The 19255-nt window shown below is 37.0% G+C and overlaps 1 protein-coding gene across 1 annotated transcript; it reads right to left on the bottom strand.

Moving 5' to 3' along the window:
- Positions 1–13818: 13818 nt before the first annotated feature.
- Positions 13819–19247, bottom strand: cts12 (cathepsin 12; the record flags this gene model as incomplete). Its single annotated transcript, XM_080506298.1, has 8 exons — positions 13819–13918; positions 13996–14101; positions 14816–14984; positions 15071–15292; positions 15376–15540; positions 15852–15971; positions 16088–16233; positions 19157–19247. 8 exons carry the CDS (start codon positions 19245–19247, stop codon positions 13819–13821), a joined length of 1119 nt encoding a protein of 372 aa, XP_080362424.1.
- Between the last annotated feature and the right edge of the window lie 8 nt (positions 19248–19255).

Raw genomic sequence — 19255 nt, 5'->3', positions numbered from 1 at the left:
CAGCTCATTTGTAGTTTCCCCGTGTTCACATTTACATACATGACTTCAAAAAGCCTGCATTGCTTTATCTGAACTTCTGTGAGCATCTCTTTGTTGTGATCTCATACACACACAGAGAAACTCTTTCATCAGGCTGAACTCTGTGGTCTTGAACTCTTTGTTGTCCTTGAAGCACCAGGAAGCATTTTTTTTCCACAAACACATACAAAATGTAGCTAAACTACAACAATCTCATATCTGCTTGGAGACCTGGGCCACTGTAAATCTATTCAACCCAATGGTAAACACCACTATTTATTTCCAATGCAAAATGACGATGCTACTCTCTCTCTCTCTCTCTCTCTCTCTCTCTCTCTCTCTCTCTCTCTCTCTCTCTCTCTCTCTCTCTCTCTCTCTCTCTCTCTCTCTCCCCCCCCTGGTCAGACATCTATGTCCAGGGAATACTACACAATTGATATTTATCCCCTCTCAAGCTTTTCTCATCAGGTTAACCACAGAGCTCTATCTTGAAAGATCTGTAATATTATCCTCACAGTGTGCAGCCTTGTGTCCTTATTGAGAGCATGCTTGAAGTGGAATGGCAAGATGGGATTTTCATTGTGTTAGATTTCCACAGCGTCGCTGTAATTTGGACAGTGCAGCTCTACTGGATATAAATAAATAAATAGATTGAAAAATAAACTAAGTATTATAACAAGTCAATAAATAATCCTATGGATGATATTGTTGAGTGAAATGTGGAAATAGGCAGAATTTGTCAATGGATAACCAGATCCTGCCACTCCCTTTCTTGGATAATCAGTTTTATCCAACGAGCATGTCATTTTAGAAATTTGTGTTGTCATAAACCATGTAAAAATGAACATACCTGCCAATGATATAAATCAAATAAACTATATAACTTTATCAAATTTGTTTTCTTTTGGCCCCTTTTCATGCAACTAGAAGTGCATGACAGCTCATTGCTAAAGTGATAAAATAATTAAGGAGAAAGGCATCAAAGAATTAATTGGTGAAATTAATAAAAAAAATAATGCTGAGCTTAAATTGTCATTAAGGAAATTAATACATATGACAAATGTGACACAAGAGGTAAAAATAGGATTTAAAAAAATTAATTGAATAACCAGCAGTCATTATCAGAAATTTAACAATGCAATGACTAACAATAATAACTTGTCTTTTGACTTGTAAAATAAACTCAAAGTTATTATTATTATTATTAGTAGTAGTAGTAGTAGTAGTACTAGTAGTAGTAGTAGTAGTAGTAGTAGTAGTAGTAGTAGTACTAGTAGTAGTAGTAATAAGAAGAAGAAGAAGAAGAAGAAGAATAGTATTGCACACATACCTCATACTCTTTGAAAGCCAAGCTGGCAGCTGCATTAGCCTGAAAGCTCAAATGTATTTTTTCAAACTTGTGTAAATGGATTCAGTTGGTGGACCGCAAAAAATACCACTTGAGATACAGTATGTTCCTGTCTTTTGTGTTCACCCAAAAATTACATGTAATTCCTTCCCAGGCTCAGGGTAATGTTTCCTCTAATCTTTCCTATAAATGATGATGCAGGACAGCACTTCAGCAACTTTGCAACAACTTTTGATTCAACTCTGGGCTTTTTGCTGTGAATATATACCAAAAATAAATTATTTAGACCTATCAACAACACCTATGGGCAATTTTACAGTGACTTAATAACCTGAGAGGTATGTTTCTGGAATTTAGAAAGAAGTCAGAGTACTAAGAGACAACACAGACATTTTCAGATAAAACATGCAAACCCCTGGATTTGAACTGTGAATGTTCTCATTGTGGGGTAAACCAGTCCTCTGCTGGGCAGCCGTGCTATGGCAGCTTACGACGTCAAACTGTTGAATTCCAATCACATTATGGCTTAACAAAATATTTTACAACATTACATTATAACAAGTCAAACATTTGATTAATCCTGGATAATGCAACTTGTCAAGTCATTTTGTCTCATTTTAAATTCAACCTTCAATTTGAAGTGAAGCTACAACTTCCATAGTCGGAATTCAGTGTTTTACCATTTATATTTCTTGTCATCTGTCTGCCTTCATTTTCACACACACACACACACAGACACATACACACACACACACACACACACACACACACACACACACACACACACACACACACACACACACACACACACACACACACACACACACACACACACACACACACATCACACACACACACACACACACACACACACACACACAGTATCTTTTTTATGCAAATAGACTTTCTCTGGCATGGAATCTCTCATCAAACTGGATAAGCTTTGTGCCTGATTGATTGTTCTCGTTATTCTTTCTGTACTCAGTGCTGACTCATCTCACACAGGCATAATGATTTGATAGTAGCTGCTGGTTTTCATGAAGTCAACAGGACAAGCACCCACTCACAAAGAAATGGTGGCTAATAGCAGATTGAAAAGGTTATATGTGAAGAGGGGCGAAGGTTTTTGAAGTGTTCATTTCTGTTCTGCCTCCCCGTGCGTCTATTTTCAACACTAAGTTTATCCCCGTGTCTTGTTGCTTTGTTTGTGATTCCTGAGTAGTAGTTTTTAGTTACATTTTGTAGATGTATGGATATGTTGGGCTTTTCTATTTTCTCTGTTAAAAGCACATAGGAATGACTGTTATGCTATATAAATAAAGTTGAATTGAATTGAATTGAATTTTATGTGCATACATACATACATACATACTACAACATATACACACAATGATGAAGCCTTCCTTCTTCGTCTTTACATCCAGTACTTAGTGTTTGTGAAAGTCAGAGGACCAGTGATTCAATTTACAATCTGTTCATCACAATCAGGATCCGTATGTTGTCATTATGCAAACACATACATGCACACAACAGAATTGCAGTTGGAATTCAGTGGCTTTCAGCAAAAGTGACAAGGCATCAAATAGACTTTTAGTAAAGTCTAAACACAATAAACTCAGAGAAAAGTATGTTATCAATAACAATTTATATTGTTAGAATTTCACTTACGTAGTGAACTCGTCTTATTTGAAATGTTCGTCATTAGGAGAGTTAGTCACACAACATCCTTAGTCTGCACTCATAGATAAATAAATAAATAAACAAATAAATAAACAAATAAATAAATAAATAAATAAATAAATAAATAAATAAATAAATAAATAAATAAATAAATAAATAAATAAATAAATAAATAAATAAATAAATAAATAAATGAATGTTCTTAGCTCTCGTTTTCTTCATTACATCACTGACTCTGGACTGAGCAGTAGCCATTTGCACAATACACCTGGAAGAACAACCAATGTAATATACAGGCACAGTGCCTAATACAGTATTGCCATGTCAAGTCTCCTTTCCCAAAAATGCCACAAAAAAAAAGAGCACCAAGACACCTTCCATCCATTTGATGTTGTCACAAGCTGATAAGAAGCTCAAGGTGTTTGTCTTTTTCCCTCTTTTCTTACTCATACAATCCTTGTGAGCTTTCGTGCTATACAAAAGCTTTTCAAAAGAGATGAACAGAAAAGCTTTTCCCTTTTACCTATTATACCAAAAATAGTGTGTCCAACATATGATAAATTATGTATTTTAATGATTTTTGGGGGGGTGGTACTCTGAGGATCGATGTCTTCTGTTTGCAAATGAGCTCAATTATTTTTCAGCCCTGCTGCCTGTTACTTCAATAAGTAAGAAATCCCGGACGTTATCATGGATTATGAATTGATCTTTTGGTTTGTCTCTGAGGATTGATTAGCAGCTTCTCTGCTCTCACTTCCGCCCACAGCCGTCTCATAGCTGTTATGAGCTCCTTTTGGTCAGGACATAAAGCAACACAGGGAGGTTATTAAAATCCCTGTGCAAAATCTAATAATGTCCACGATTGTGCGTTGTCGTAAACAGGAAACACTATTGTCTTCAGTGTTTATGCAATCCTTAGACTCTCCATACGTCATCCATTTTTTTTTATAAGTGTATTATTAAAGCCATAGGCTAAAGGTGTTTGCGGTGAAGAGCCATTGCAAAATGGACAGCTCCTTGCTTCACACGTTATACGTACACTAGACCAGGGGGGGAAATAACATATTCAGGTCAGATCTAACAGCTAACTCTAGCAGCAACTCTGTATACTTTGACCTAATCAGTGAATCAGTCATCAATCTGACTGACACAGTGCTGACAATTCAAATAATGTGCAAGAGCAACACCACAACAGTACTGCCATATGCTAATTATGTTATGACTTAACAACAAACAAGTAAAAGTAATCCAATCAGTAGTTATTTCTTCAGCTCAGCAACAAGCAATTGTAATTATGTTCTGATCTTCTGTTGTGTTTCTAATCTTAAGTGTTCAGCAACAACTGCCATTTCTGATGACACAGCATCATTATCCATTACATATAATGACATAAACCCTCAGATCAGGCAGCATATTGGAGCTCCAGCCAAGCGTCAAATAATTTGGGTGTTATTTTTCATTAAGCAACGCCTGTGTAAGAGCACTCCAGACAATTAATTAGAAATTGCTTGTTTGACAAGAATGCCCTCGTGTGAAAGGTGAAATTAAAGAAAGTCACTCATGTTTTTCATTTTTCTCCTTTAGATTACTGCAACAACCAAATGTGTCTATTTTTTTTATTTTTTTTATAAGCACTCGACTGTCTTCAGACTGTGCTGAATATAGCAGCTTTTAACTTAACTCTCCAAAACAGCACAGTCAAGTTTTAGCTTCTCTTCACTGATTACCAGTCCATTTTTGGGATTGCTTCAGGAACAATGTACTGGTAGGTTGCTTTTACAGCTTGACACGGTGCTGGCATCTTACATTTCTGACCTTTTTCCAGCTTCATTCACCTGCTCTTACTCTGAGGTCTGTTGGTTGTTCCTCTCATCCACTTTAGCATGAGAGGTGGCCGATGTCCTCAGGCAGTGGCTCTCAAATGTTTCGCTTCTCTCTTTACAATGCTTTTAGTCTATAAATACCTTTAAGAAGCAGCTAAAGATTGTTTTTAAGAAAGATTGTGGCGAGACAAAGGTTTTTATGTCTGTGAATTGATGTGTTTCCCTGTCTACATCTCTTATTCATTATATTTGATTGTCTGTGAAAGCTGTTTTATTAGTAAAATGCACTTTTGTAATGGCTACACAAGCCTCATATGCTTTATATTATACTACAAATATTAGTCAGATGTAATCGTCAAATCATTTGTCAATTATCTCTATCCGAGCATACACAAATGTCAGTCTTTTGGACTGAAACTCAGGACAGTAAGACATTTAAGCAAATTCAAGTGTGATAAACTCACTCGAGACAATACACTCACTGTCGATCAACACATCACAGGCATACAGAAAATTCTCACAGTAAAGACTGTGTGCCATCTCTGCACTCGGTGTCTTTTCCTGTTCTCCCTCATCTACTGCTGTCACTCTGAAGGTCATAACTCATCTCTGCCGCACTTTTGATACAATATTTACACCAACCCAATGAAACTAAAACAAACTCAACCGCAGCCATGTTGCATGCAAAATAATTTCTCTCAGCAGGCCCAATGTCTCAGAAGTGAAAGATTTTTATTACATTGCAAATTGAGGCATTGGATATCTTTAACCTCTCACATCACAGTATTATGCCTGTCAACGGTTACAAGTGAAAATTTAAAGTGAATGTTACTGAAAATCCAAATAACTTAAATATATAGCACTTTGTGTTTACTGTAATAGGCTGCGTAATTGGTCATCATTATGGAAGTTTTAAAATAATAGTGAAATGCTGGCATCTGTGCTAAAAGAAAAGAAAAGAAATAAACATACTATATTGCACTGAACAGTAATAAAATAAGTTCATAGTACAAATACTAAAAAATAACTATTGTGACAATTCCCCTGGAGGAAGCAGGAAGCACGTGAATCTTTCAAGGACAGACATTGAAGGATACAAAAAGTGGCACAGAGGTTTCAAAAGTGCTGACACAAATCATCCTTGAAACACAGACTGTGAACTTGCACATCATTCCTTTTGAGACGAAAACAAAATTTCCATAAGATTCCCTCCTGTTTTGATGAATATAGAACGAATAAAAGAAAATAAAATTACAAGGTTAGCCAACATTTCTTCATTGCAAGAGCAGCAGAGCATGTAAAAAAAACCAAAAAAACATAACAGTAAAATATGAAAACCACCAGCCATCAGAGTTGTGAGGGCGAAAAACCTGTCAGGATGTTGTACTCGTGACATTCGACGGGAAAATTCCCCCACGATCCTTGAGCAACCATCCAACCGCGGCACCCAGTGAAACACTAACCCTATGAATAAATAAAATAACAAAACACACAAAACAATTAAAACACATAAGGCAGACAAACGAAGACAAAACCTAATCATCACTCCAAACAATTGTATATGTAGAACGCCCATAATTAAAATGCTCTAAGGTCATTCATTTCAAACTGAGTGAATATGAGTGGATGCTTATGAACTAAAGAAATTAAAGCTCTAAGCACAGCACAATCATACTCCAAACAGACAACATTGTCTAAAAAAATTATTGAATTCAAAAGAAAGAAAACCAGTCAACCTGTCGCATCCCCTTCCTTGTCTGATTCACCACTATCGCAAAGAAAAATAAATGTGGAAAAAAAAAAACCTTAGTAATTTGCTCTTAGGCCATCATTACAACATAATTACTAAAATTAAACAATTTAATTTTGTGTTGGTAGGCGGCACAGCCAACATCGATCTCGCCTTCTGGTCCACCTGCAAAATCTCACATCAGATTAAACAGTTCAATACATTTTTATTCATAATTGACCATCAGTTAAACACTGAGTGAAACCGTTCTGCTGTAATTAGGAATATGGTACCCCTTATTATCAAATTTCCTTTGCAGATCATCTTTTTACTCTCGTCATGTTCCTCATTGCTGTTTTATTTATCTATTGCCAGTCCCTGTTTAGAGTGAATTTTATTTGCCAGATTTTAGAACCATGAAAATCTGATGCTTATCACACTCCTCGACCCCCAAAAATTATAGCAGAAGGAGAATAGTCCACTCTGGATTTTTTTTTCCATCAGTAAAGGTATTCATTCTGGCTACTTGAATATCGAGCTGTGATGCAACAGTTCTTCATACTGTATTTCTGCATAATAACATGGATATTACAGCCATAAAAACTTATTGAGTTGTATATTGATTCAGACCGAACACTAGTGAAGGCCTCGGTTTGAAATGCACGGCCTGGCACTTATTGTTTGTATGACTACTACTTCAGTTTTATTGTACCCTGAAGCACATCATGTACATCATGTACATTCTCTTCTTGCTGCACATGTTTCCACTTGGTTAAATCATAAACTAATCTCAATGCTGACAAGATCCAAATATATTTATCTTTATGTATCTCTATGTAATTGTAACAATTGGCAACTTAAAAAAAAAACGAATTAAAAAAACAAGAACAAGCAACCAAATGGACATTTTAAATAAATTGAATGTTTAAAAATCACTCTTGTCTCACATGTCCATGAATATGTTTGTTCTTTCTGTGAGTCATAACACTTTTCAACACTTTTTTTTAACCCTCACTGACAAGGTCTCCATGTCGACCTTGAGAGTTTTCACCTCATTTTAAGTGCAATTTTCCTGATCATGTTTGAAAACTTTGAATTAAATCTATCCACAAGCTCACTAACAGAAATCCAGGGGGACATGGAAGAAAACACTTGAATAAATTAATCAGTGGTGTTTTTGTCCTGTAGTTTATCCAAATGAAGATGAAAAACACAGTCAAAGACAACACAGATGATGAACGGCAGCACAGAGCAATCATTCGCATTTTTCATTACAACCTGTAAACATTGGAGAAGTGACTCAACTAATTGATTTTGGAGCCTTTGGAGGATTTATTAAAATAAAACACTTTTAAGAATGAAAGAAATAAAGCAAACAAAAACTCAGGTGGGACATCCAATGCCTTGCATTTATAATCTTATAAGAAGAAAGATATTTTACTGTAGTAGTGTTTTGTATGTTCAAAAAGCACAGAGAGATGCTGTGACTCATGAGCATGAGGAACTCAAGAAACAACTTGAGGAGGTGATGGAGTTGCAACTTCAAAATGAAAGCCTTTTGGAGGAAGGGTGTGACGCAATCAGAAAGGAGGCTGAGGAAGTGGCCCGGCTTAACCCATTTTTGAGAGAGGAGATCCATGGATTCCAAGAGAAGTGCCAATTTTTCTAAAACTTTTGAGGCAAAGAAAGAGCCTACTTGTCCAGGAGAATGTCCCTTTGCAGCCGCAGAACAAATGTACAGACGACATGAAATTGCAGAAACATGTAGAAAGATGACAACCAAACTGATCATTTCTACAGATGCCATGGAACGTCAAACCAAGGCCCTGAGGAAAACGCTCAGGCTTCACACCAACCAATATGAGAGGGAGGTCATGTAAGAGAAAAAAAGTGAAATCCATAAATGAGCTGAAAGAGGCCAATTACAATCTGAACCAGCAAATCAAGGTGTTAGAGGATAAACACCGGACAGACAGTTTCAAGGATAGATGTGATGAACTGGTGCTTGAACATAATACCATCCAGAAAACTGAGAAATCTTTAGACAAAACATACAGCAAGCTCTTCAAATAACTGAAAGAAGAGGATTAGTCAGATTAGTGTGATTCACTTAAAAAGGAAATTGATGACCTCAATCAAAAAAAGAATGACTTGACAAAAGAAATTGATGGTTGTCACCAGAATGTTCACAGAAGTCCAGAGTGCAAAGAGGAGTACAAGTCACTGGCAACAGAAAAAAAAAGAAAAAAAAAACATCTCTGGTCAAGCAAATGACTTTTCTTGAGTAAAGAGTTCAAAGTGCTGGAGATTAAGTAGTCAGAACACCAAGCTTTGGAGAAAGAGAACAAAGCTATAGAGGCTAACCTCTGAGCCCTCGAGTAATCTATAGTTTCAGTGAGAGACATGTATACAATCTACAACGAGCTCTCAAAGGTGAAAAGCCTTTGAACTCAAGGCACACGAGTCTGACATTGGGAGAGATACACTCATCTGACAGCACTGCACTCTACAGAGAGAATATATATATATATATATATATATATATATATATATATATATATATATATATATATATATATATATAGCCATCTGAAGAAGAAATTCTCAAAGGTTAAATTTGAAATATCAGATCAACATACAGCCCCGAATTCTGAAAAAAAAGAATTTGAAGACTTAGGACCTCATTTATAGTGAGTGCCTACACAAGGATGTGTGCGTATGAACATTCCCATTAGACCCTCACCATTTTTGTGAGAAAAAAATTAATAAAGGTCAATGCATTTCAGATTTAATGTCAATGTCATTATTTCATTATTTGTAATAAATGTTTGTGTAGGATGATCATTTCGGGTCTTTCGTTGTCTCTGGAGAATAGAATAGAATAGAATAGAAATGATTAATCCCAGAGAGAAATTCCATTATGTATTGCTCCACAAAGACTAAAGAAGTTAATTAAAGCTGCAAGCAGTATTGAATCGGTCCTCTCACACCCATGATGTGCCCTTTGATAAGAAGCCACAATTTCCACAGTGAGTCATCATCAACATACATTACATGCAAAACACCACATTTAAGTTCACGCGATGAAGTAGTTCATAATAACATGTTAAAAAGGTTAAAAACAAAATCTTTGCTGTTGCCAGCAGGTGGTTCTTCCTGTGAATGACATATAGATGACATACAGAATTATCAATGAATCTGTTAGTCGATTAACTGACTGATGGACTGACTGAGGATACAATATACAGTAGTCATCATACTGTTAGGATTTTAGACATTTTAAAAGTCCTTGATTTTTAATAAAGTAAAGAAAATCTCAGCATATTCTGAGAACTAATCAACAGCATTCCCTATTCAGCTGAAAGCATTCAAATGTGCGATTGTTTCTCTTTTAAAAACCCAATGCAATTAGGTAAATGAATGAATGAATGAATGAATGAATGGATGGATGGATGGATGATGGATGGATGGATGAATGAATGAATGAAGCTTTTCAGAGCTCTGTCGGAGTAATGAAGTGACACTGACTGGCTGTGTGTAATAGGATATGGGTGGACATAGCAAGTTAAGGTTAGGCTCAGCCAGTCCGGTGTGCTGTGTTTCCATAGTAACCCTGTTTAGCTGGCAGTGGTCTGCAGTAGTTCTGATCCAACTGCCCCAGAGGTCATTTACACTTAATGCACCAAGGGGGACGTGATTTCAATTTGCCTCCACTCTGTAGCCACAAATACCCCAGCAGCGATGTCTGCAGTTATTTAACAAGTGAGCTTGTGCCACAGTGTGTGGGTGTGAAGACCAACCACGCAGACCCCTGCACGTCTATTACAGCTATGAATGGCTCACCTGACCTCGTATTTACACTGATAAGTTCAAGCATAATCATTGACAAGTGAAGACAATAGCACCGTGTGCAGGTTGTTGGTCAGGAAGGTCACTGAATCACTGTTCTTATATAAAAAAAATAAGAAAAAAGAAAAAAAGCAAGCGAAGAGAGTTTCTACTTACATAATTTTGCATTGAAGCTGATGAACTGATGAAAATGATCAGATGTGCAAAGAGATGTTTTTGGAAATCTCTGAAAGGTCCAAGTGCATTTTGAGATGAGAAATTTATTTTTATATATATATATTGACTATATTAATGTAATGGTACCTGAGAGAGACGGGTTTGGGACATTTGGAGTGAGATTTTTAAGTTTAAGTTGCATTTTTAAGTTACATTGGCAAAATTATACTGTGGCAACAGGTCCAAAGGTGCTTACACACTGTGCAATTTTGTCCATACCAGACAAAAGACAAGCAATCATGGCAATATATTTATTCAGGGGTGGAAATCTGCAGCGCTATGTGATACAGGAAAATAGACAGGAGCTGTCACCGTCATGAGTTTATAAAAATCCAACAAGTAGTCAACATACAAATTGTCTATATTGGCCTCATGTTGGCCAATCTCTGTAACTCTTGTGTGGTGATCCCACTGTTCAGTTCATATGCAACAAAAATAGTCTATAGATCTATAGTTGAAGAACAAATGTGAGCCAATTGCAGGGTTATAGATAGTCATGTTTTTTGAATGAGGAGGAGGGATAGAGTGGATATTCACGATGGAGGGTCGAGCCTCCAATCATTCTGCCCCACCGCCTCTGGAACTCCCTACCACCAAAACCACCACCACCCTTCCAGAACTTGGGCTCCCTTCCTGCCTTTAAATCTGCAATCAAAACCCACCTATTCAGATCAACATATCCTGTTTTGCAAAGATTCATTATTTCAAGGAATTGGTGGTGTGTGCAGGGTAAAACTGTATGGTCCATGGAGGTCTTCACCCCTCACACTGTGTGTGTGTCTCCCGGCCATACTTTGAAGCATTTGAATGGAATGCAAGGCAAATATGTATCCCGCAGCTAACATCCCCATGGGCCAATGCAATGTGATACTTTTGAGCTTATTCCATAATTCATCAGAAAAAGCTGCAGTGGGAGTTAATGAGTATGGTTGAATACATTCAAGCTCAAGGCTCAGTGTATCAAAAAGACAACACATTGTATACACATACATTTAAAAGAAAACTGCTTTATTATCATCTGGTTAGCTGATGGAGTATGAGTTATATTTGCTGAATATGAAAGTAAAAAAAAATATCCATTTAGAAAAAACACACATTTTATTTGCATTGATGATTCAGATTTAGGCTAAGAAGAGATACAAAAAAGTGTATGAATATGAATGAAAACGTATAAAAGTATATGAATGACATATTTTTTTGCTCACTCTATGAAATCTTCTTGAACAAATACTATTTAGACAGTAGGATAAATATGCAATTTGGTTACATAAGAATTACAAAAGAACGGTTGCTAACATTACTCTATTATTTGTTGCCCTGATCCATTATTTGATGTGGTCTGAAAATATGTAATCAGAATGAAAAACAATCATTCTTGAGCACTTCTTAAAGAAAGACCATGCAGCTTGTGAAACAGTCAGATAGTTAAAAGGCACTACAAAATTAAACGTCATCTCCATAAAAACTAATTTGGAGGAATGAACGAGCAGCTTCTGTACATTAGATGGAAACCTTGATGACCACTGTATTAGAAAAAACTCATTAGAATTTCCTTCTGGATTAATAAAGTGTTTTCATGATGAACATGAGAACACTTATGATGAACATTTTTGGTTATATGTCATTTTTTTCCATACGAACACTAATTACTAGAGAGCAACAACAAAATTAGTCTGATGATTTAACATGAACAGAATTTGTTTTTGTTGATTAAAATGTGTTTGATGGACAGGGAACATGCACCATCAAACCTCTAGGCTTTTCCTTTTCTGTGTTTCACTTCTAATTGGCATTTTGTTAGCTGCAAATTGAAAACCAGTTTGCAGAGGTACGGACCATTTGTCTTTGGTTTTGACACTTGAGATTGAATAAAAGTGAATGGAAGCAGTGATTTATAAGGGCAGTGGAGTCTCCTACCCTCCATTTCCTCCAAGGTCGCCACTGGCAGCTTGGTAACGTTTGGAGGACCGAGTTTGCAGTTAAAATTGTATCAAACGTGACTCAAAATATTTTGCTCAGATTGCTTCTGTGATCATCCCTCAGGTGAGTGGTGCCTGGAGGACGGAGGATTTTCTCGATAATAGGGTTTACTTCTTTACCCAGACTGATTCTCTCACATCCACCTCTTTTCATTTTGCCACAGAAACCGATATTCAGCTATTTTCCACCTTTTTCTTTGGTTCTATCAGTGAGAATTACTCTTTTTGGAGTCTCATGCTGATGAGAATTTAAGATCCTAAAATGTGCGTTCATTGCACCTTTCTCTATTTGTTGGAGAAAATAATCTCTTGACCACTCAGAAATACAAAATTATTAATTATTTACATCTGTATTGGCTTACAGAATTATACTATGGTAGAGGTGTGTGTGTGCGCGCGTGCGTCCGTATTACACTTTTAAAAACTTGAACTTTCCTATATGTATTGAAATACCACACAAATATTTCTGATGTTCATTCCATATACGTCCTCCTGGACATGCTGCAGGTGTCAAATAATTTAGAGAAATGTCTCTCCTCACAAACTGAGCACAGTTAAAGTTTGCTTGGGTTTTTGTTTTGTTTTTTGTGGTTTTTTTGGAGGGTGGATTGTTTTTCTGACAGGATAATTTGTCTTACATTGATCTAATTTGTTTGCTTCCTGTGGATAAGGTGGAGACAAATTGATCAAATTAATTCATTAAAAAACTAAAGCTTGTCTCTCTTTTTTTCATTTTTGGTTAATAAAACGTAGGGGAAGGAAAATACATAATATGCTTAGCTTTAAGTGTGTATATTGATTCATCAATAGCATTTTTTGTACATTTTCTCCCTTAAAGTTTCAGCATTTTATTTGAATTAAATGCAGTTGCATGGTCTTACCTTTAGTCAATGTTTTTAATATATTAATGTATTTTCCCTCTCCTTATTGGTAAAGTGTTGTGCAATCAGTAAAGTTTCTGAAATAAAATATTGTCACTGCTTAATTCTACAACCCTGAGAGTAACATCACTGAAACAATGAGTATCTCTGCTGAATCACTTAACTACACTGTCACAGAGGGTCAGAAAATATGGATGATGGGCCCCACAGGAGCACTGGATAATGTTTTCTGGAGCCCCACTCCAGTGATGGCGCATACCATTAGCAAACTGCAGCTTCTTCACAAATGAATAAATCAGAGAATTGGGTACAAGGCGTAGCTGGCGATGCCACAAGTGTTTCTGCCATCCCGGATCATTCGCATGTATCCGCCCTCACCCCAGCTGCTTCCCCAACTAAATGAAAGAAAGTAGAAGTGAGAATAGAAACAGGAAGTTGGGCTATTTGTCTGGGTGTTTGAAATGAATCAGACCTGTTTTTGATGATCCAGTAGTCTTGTCCTCCCTCTGAGCCGTATCCAACCAACAGCACCGCATGGCTCAGATTGTTGGGGTTGCAACTGGGCTCGTCGTATATACCTGGTGAGGAAATGTAAATTATTCAAAAGAACCCACATCAAAGAAATTACTGAGTCAGTAGTGTACTGAACCAGGTGATTTTGTTTCTAATGCACATGTGCAGGTAAATGCTAACGGCGGAGAAGACAAAACACACACACACACACACACACACGCACACACACACACACACACACACACACACACACACACACACACACACACACACACACACACACACACACACACACACACACACACACACACACATACACAGAGAGAGGCAGAGAGAGAGAGAGAGAGGGTTTCTCCTATCCTGAATACAGCATTGACAACAGCTGTAAGCACTTATATCGATGACCATAGTTGCCCTCTGAAAGAAAATTACAGCTAAAAGCACTTCTCTGTAACATTGTGGCAACCTGGTATTTTTCCTGTCATTAAAAAGAAGGTAAAGTAACAAGTGAGGCTTCCAGAATCACTTCAGTGGAAGAGAAGTGACCCTAGAACTGCACTGTAATGGCGCCATCTGGAGTTTAAAATGAATAAAAGGATTAGATTTACTTAAAAAACTTGAACTTAACTTAAAGGTATTTATAGTTTGCCTGTATTCTGTACAAAAGGATAGCTGCAACAGAGTTATTTAAAATTCAAATTATGCTAAAAAATTTAATTTAAAGGAAATAATAGTGAATTGTTGCTTTAATGCATTATCAGATTATGTGAGAAAAGAACCTGTGCTGTAGAAGAGGAAGCTTGCATGATCTGCATCAACAGCCACTGTGATGGGCCCAACAGCTGCCACTGCATCAGCCAGAGCCTGCTCATCTCCTTTGGGTATGAATCTGTAGTCCTTGATGTGAGCAACTGCAAGTCTGCTGTCGTAGTAGCATGGCTGGGTGTCCTGTTGAAACAGCAGGTTGAATGTAAAATCCTTTAGGTTTTTTTTAATGTGCTGCAACGTTGACGAGAAAGCAGATGGAGATTCACCATTGAGGTGTATGGGTAGGTGTTCGTTGCCTGCAGCCCGTTGCTAATCACATAGTCGTAGGCATTGGCCATCCAGGCCCCACTGCAGCCATAGGTACCATATGATTTAGAACAGTCCACCAGGTTTTGCTCACTCAGAGACACAAGCTGACCTGTCTTCTTGTATATTTGTCCCTCTATGGCTCCAGTAGTGCTGAAGGCCCAGCAAGAGCCACAGTAACCCTGTAGAAAACAAATGAAATAAAGATTAGATACTTTTTTCAACCTGACATTATTCTGCAGATGCGACCAGAGGAATATCTTACCTGATCTTTGACTTCAGTGACATAACCCAGGCTCCTGTAGTCGACAAACCAACCATCGAACTTTTTCGCAACGTTGCGCAGTCGTCGAGCCGAGACATCCTTTCCTCTTCTAACAAATTGAGCATCTATCGTGGCGCCTTGCAGAACCTGGTATTCTTGTCTTGTCTGCATGTGGAAACCACAGACATTAGGCATTCGGACATGATTTGACAAACCGTTAATATATCATCACTCCAAGTATGTTGTAACTAAAAATATAACGTTAAATTCAATCAATTCATTTGCTTCATTACTAAAAATGTGATGAGACGTGTCATAATGACTCAGTGTTGAATGGCATCTTCCTCCTTTGAGGTTCTGTCCAAAACTCAGATGTTGATATACTGTATATATTATATCTTGTTAGTTTTATCATCAAAACAAAACACAGCTATTACTTGGCCAAGAGGAAATAAATAAAAAATATCACTCCTTACAAGGTCTCCATATTTATTCATTGCCATGGAAAAGGGCGTCATCCCCATGTAAAACCCCTGGTTATTATCATCAATCATCTGTTTATTCTTCTGCCAGATGGCCTTTCTTTGCAAGTCATCCTAAAGACAACAGAGAAAGCAGATCAATGGGGGGGGGGGGACAAATACATGTGTGGTTATTTTGTGAATTATTTTTCTAGCCGGCACTCGTGCTTTAGCTGTGGAACAAAACTTACATATTTATTGTATTTTACGCCGTAGCTACTTTTCCAGATCTCCCACTCAGTCAGCGGCACTTCGTCTGAGTCTGACAGGACATGCAGCGGGCCGCAGAGCAGGACGCAAAGCAGCACTGCTGTCAGCAGAGACACAACCCGCCGGACTGGAAGGGACAAAACAGCACAGTGCTGGGAAACCCTTGAATTCTGCCAATGTGGTATTAGTGATACTTTCTTTGAAGCCTTTGAGACTGACATCAAACAATCACATTAATGGGAAGAGAAATACTTTAAACATCATATCAATCATGTTACCAAGCAAAGCAATCTCATTCAATTCAGACTTTTTATACAAAGCATTCAAACGTGTCAGATTTACGCAAATGTGTCCCCAGCTCGTGACAGACATCACTGACACCGTCAAACCTCTCACACCTGATCTAGCTCTGTCCATCAACTCCTAAGTAATGGTTGGACATTTTCAATACCCTTTCTCAAGTGATTGGGAGCGATGTCCAAATGCTTTGAGTATTTCATGTGGATATTCTAATCACTTTCCATAATACGAAATATCTCCTTCCTGCTGGCAATAAGACTGAAACTAATAAATTGGAAATCTGAAGTGCTTTCTCCACATGCTCACTACATTAAATATATTCTATGGTATTTAAAAAAATAAAATAAATTTAATTACAAAAACAGTTCAAAGTGGGAGAGGATGTTTATGAATTGATGAGGTGATTATAGTCTGAAAAATCCGTTACACTTTTAAAGACCTGTGCATAAGAATAACCATGATGATGCTTTGACAGAGCACAGAAATATAAATATGTGGAAACCAGATTATAGAATATAATTAATAGATGCGCACATGTAATTTCTCACTGGAAAACACATTTAGTCAAATTAAAACATGTATTATTCCTCACATTTTTTTCCTTGTATAACCTGTAGTTATTTCAAATGTAAGCAGAAACTGTGAAGTGATATAAACTCAACTACACTTGAAGGATGGAGAGAAAATATTCATTTTTTTTGTTTATAAAATGTTGTGAAGACAAGAAAGGAATAGATAGGCCATTTGTTTCATCCTGTCCCTTATTCAAAAATATAATCTCTGAAAGAAATATTCCAATGCACTGACTGACTGAGGAATTATTTACTTCATTGTGTTCAACACAAATAATGAAAATAAAACCGTCGAGTTGTGTAATTTCACCTCATACTATGAGATGATGGAGTGAGCATTTCTAATATCATGTCTATTCTCAGGCTCCAGCAAAAAAAAACAAGCTGGTGAATCAAACCGTTCAGTGAAAAATAACTAAACCTCACAAAAGCTATTTACTATAAACCCACAAGAGTCTGAGAACGAGACCTCACTTGAGAGGAGACTACACACTGCAGAAGTTCACCACCACACAGTGAACCTATTACCCAAAGCTGAACTGCATCATTAAAGCCTTCTCTGGTTTGCTGTTTGTAATCTATTTATCAGTAGACTGGATTTATAGAAATCCTGTCTTTTGACATTTTTAGAGTGTATATAATGTGTTCATAATTTACAGTGTAGTTGATATTTGATCTGAGTAATAATTCAAGGATGATGAAAATGAAATGAATCACCCAAATTAGATTATGAAGACTTGCTGTTGTTATTAAAGAAATGCATGCAGGACAAGGGTATTTGCATCTTTTAGCCTAATGACATTAAGTTGAAGAGCAAATGTTATTACCTCTAACAACCAAGTCAACATCTCTACAGTTTAATTACAAATTAAATACAAAACCTGAGCCAGCTTACCTGCACAAGTCTGTTTTGTTCCCATATTCTTGAGAGTGGTGACATAGAAAGAGACTAACTATCAGCCTGTCCTTATATAGCCTTCATATAAGTGCATGTTTCTACTGCACTTTTACTCAATCCCTAAATCAATGCCTACGCCATCACCTGAGAAGGACATTAGTCAACAAAAACAAGATGCTTTGCCTGCTCCTCCTCTGCAGTACTGCTGTCATCATTTAGAGATGGCTAAAGCTGCAATATTGTAAATCCCTCAAATAGCAGTTGATATGCGAGCACAACACCTGACATCTAACTTTCCAAAACCGGTGGTGAAAGAAGAACTTTATTTTGGTAAACGTACCCAACAGTATATTGCTATTGTCAGGTCCCAGCGCTTTTATATTTATAGCTTATGTCACCTCTTAACTTTAGGCTTACATGATATAACCACAATTCAAGGGAAATTAATCTTGTCTTCAACTTAGTTTTTTGAATGTGTTCTGCACAACAATTCAAAAATGTGTTTGTAGTTTTCTAATACATTGATTCCCGTTTTATGATTTGTTGTATTGTAGTGGGGGAGTAAATGTACATAACTCCATTTTGTTTGGTTTTATCATAACATCTCTGCTAGTATTAAAGCCTGTTAGATGCTAGATGGAAAAAGATACTAGAATGTGGTTTACAAATATATTTGAAGGAGCATATTAAAATAAACTTGCTGTCGAAGTAGCATCAGTATATTGTGAAGAACAATTTGTTAAATAAAAGTAGAAAAACATAGATGTTGAAGGCTGCAGAGTTTGTGTGTCTTGAAAGGCATCAGTCTTTTCTCAAATAGGAGAAATGTTCTTGCAGATGGATTTTTACATCTCTTTGCTGATGTGGACAGTCATAAAAAGATGAAGTGCAATTGTTTTTTCCAATTTTAGTTGTAACAAACATTTTGAAATCAAATTCCTGCTACAAATATAGGACATGTGTCACTGTACTTTGCGCAAAGAAAAAAATAGCATTATATTTTAAATGGGATTATTTTGAAATTGTACCTGTGATTTCTTTGGAAATCTTACTTTTTCAGGTCTCGTGCAAAGACATTGAATAAATTGTTTATGTACTTGTATTTCTGTGAAATAAAAACACATTTGGATTTCTGGTCACATTGATCATATAGAATCACACTGGAGTAAGTTTTACCTGGAATATTATAATAATATGTATCCGAATCAGAGACGCGGAGGCGCGCGTGACGCGCAGCGCCCCCTGCCGGCTCGCGCACGCCCCTGCCGTGCAGGACTCACTGCGGAGGATGAGCTCAGCTGACGGTCTGCTGTTATTATGGGCGCCGCCGCCAACACCCAAACACGGTGCGACACAAGCGGTGCTGAGCATCGCGACTA

Source organism: Blennius ocellaris, assembly GCF_963422515.1.
Source record: "Blennius ocellaris genome assembly, chromosome: 12".
NCBI classification, from domain to species: domain Eukaryota; kingdom Metazoa; phylum Chordata; class Actinopteri; order Blenniiformes; family Blenniidae; genus Blennius; species Blennius ocellaris.
Note: the sequence above shows the minus strand (reverse complement) of the source record. Positions and strands in the feature narration are given on the sequence as shown.